The sequence below is a fragment of the Aplysia californica genome, unplaced genomic scaffold, assembly GCF_000002075.1.
Source record: "Aplysia californica isolate F4 #8 unplaced genomic scaffold, AplCal3.0 scaffold01218, whole genome shotgun sequence".
NCBI classification, from domain to species: Eukaryota; Metazoa; Mollusca; class Gastropoda; order Aplysiida; family Aplysiidae; genus Aplysia; species Aplysia californica.
This window is the reverse complement of record NW_004798488.1, coordinates 114423-115942: the sequence shown is the minus strand read 5'-3', so window position 1 is coordinate 115942 and position 1520 is coordinate 114423. Positions and strand designations below refer to the sequence as shown.

The 1520-nt window shown below is 43.6% G+C and overlaps 1 protein-coding gene across 2 annotated transcripts in view; it reads right to left on the bottom strand.

Moving 5' to 3' along the window:
* Positions 1–939, bottom strand: part of LOC101850926 (peroxisomal N(1)-acetyl-spermine/spermidine oxidase) — a gene marked incomplete at its 5' end in the record, with an annotated part of 35343 nt that extends 34404 nt beyond the window's left edge. For both annotated transcript variants that reach the window (XM_005112256.3, XM_005112257.3), the window contains 1 exon segment: positions 554–939. In XM_005112256.3, the coding sequence (XP_005112313.2) occupies positions 554–939 (386 nt within the window).
* Positions 940–1520: the final 581 nt, after the last annotated feature.

Below are 1520 nucleotides of genomic sequence, written 5' to 3'. Positions count from 1 at the left end.
CAGACAGACAGACAGACAGACAGACAGACAGACAGACAGACAGACAGACAGACAGACAGATAGACACTTTTACTTTTAGTGCAACAAACGTGTGGACAGGACTCGCCTCGAAAAAAAATTAGTAACATAATTTGAGAATTATAAAAACCACAAGTCTACAGCAAGGAAGCACTGTCTTGTTTTGCAATGCTTGAAATCGCGGATTCAAATTACATTTTTTTGCGCAAATAAAATGATAACCGCTTTAATGCATTCTTAACTTCCTCTCAAAAAGGGAAAACATTTTCAATCAGCTAATTTCGATCAGATACTACTACTTCACCCTGTGCTTCTTTCCATGTCTGTCTGCGGTTTTCTTGACAATTAGTTAAAAATGCAGGGGTGACAGTTTTCGAAAGCATCGTTGGTGAAAATTACTCGACGTAGGCCTATAAAAGAGGTGCTTAAAAACCTTCTGAAACGTTTACAAGATTAAAAAGGCCGCTTAGGGTTCCCGAAATTTAAATATTGGCAGAAGCCGATCAAATGCTCTCGTTTTGTGTGCAGCTTTTACCTTTGAAGATTCCCGCTCAGCTCCACTTCTGATTTCAAGGACATCGAGCCAAGAGGCGAAGCCCGGGGCGACGACGTGTGAGCGAACAGGCCGGCGCCCAACACTGTCAGAAATTCCGTCACTAACATCTCGAACTCGACGTCATTCCCTTGAGGAACTCCTTTGTGCAGTTCCAGCAGAGAAGCCACGATATACCTCATTTGCTTGGCATCTACCAGATTTATGCCTGACAAGGACTCAGGGTATTTTTCAAGTTCCATTCTGAGGACCTGGCGCACCCACAAAAGGCTTGATTTTCTTGGAACCTTAGCTCCGACGTATGCACGGCTGGTGTCAAATAGGGCCAGTGTTGCAGAGAGGTTGCATGGTGTGTGTTGATGAGATGCCTGGAAAGGACAAAGAATTATGGGCAAAAGAAAAAAAAGGCATAAGGAAGAAGTAAAAGAAAAGGGCAGGTTAGCACATGTCCTTCAATTAACCACTCTTGGCATCTCAAACTTCCAATCTGAAAAGCCGAGAAACTCAAGTTTCGCATGTACTTCCACCTCAGACAAGCCTGCTGCCGAAAAACTCAAAGGCATCCTCTAAGATAATCATAATACGTTCAGAGCCAATACCTCAGACCTTGGGTGTTGGCAGAACTTGTTTTTCGACATACCTCTTCGAGTCCCAGAGGTAATATCCAAAACAAAATCAACTCCTAAAACGTTTTACAAAACCAGTAAGGCAGTGCTGAACGAACAGGGCCGAATCGTGGTTACTTGTCACTGTCAAGGCCAGAAAAGTGCCCAAGGGCACCGCCTTTGATGTGTCTTAACAATAGCCAGGTGACTAACCCTGAATGGTGGTGTCGCCGACCTCGTACATGTATTACAAATGGTCGACATCAAGTTGATCTCCCCTACAAGAAAAGGGGTTTGTGAATATGTGCGTGTGGGTAGTTATATATAGGCCAATATAATACACA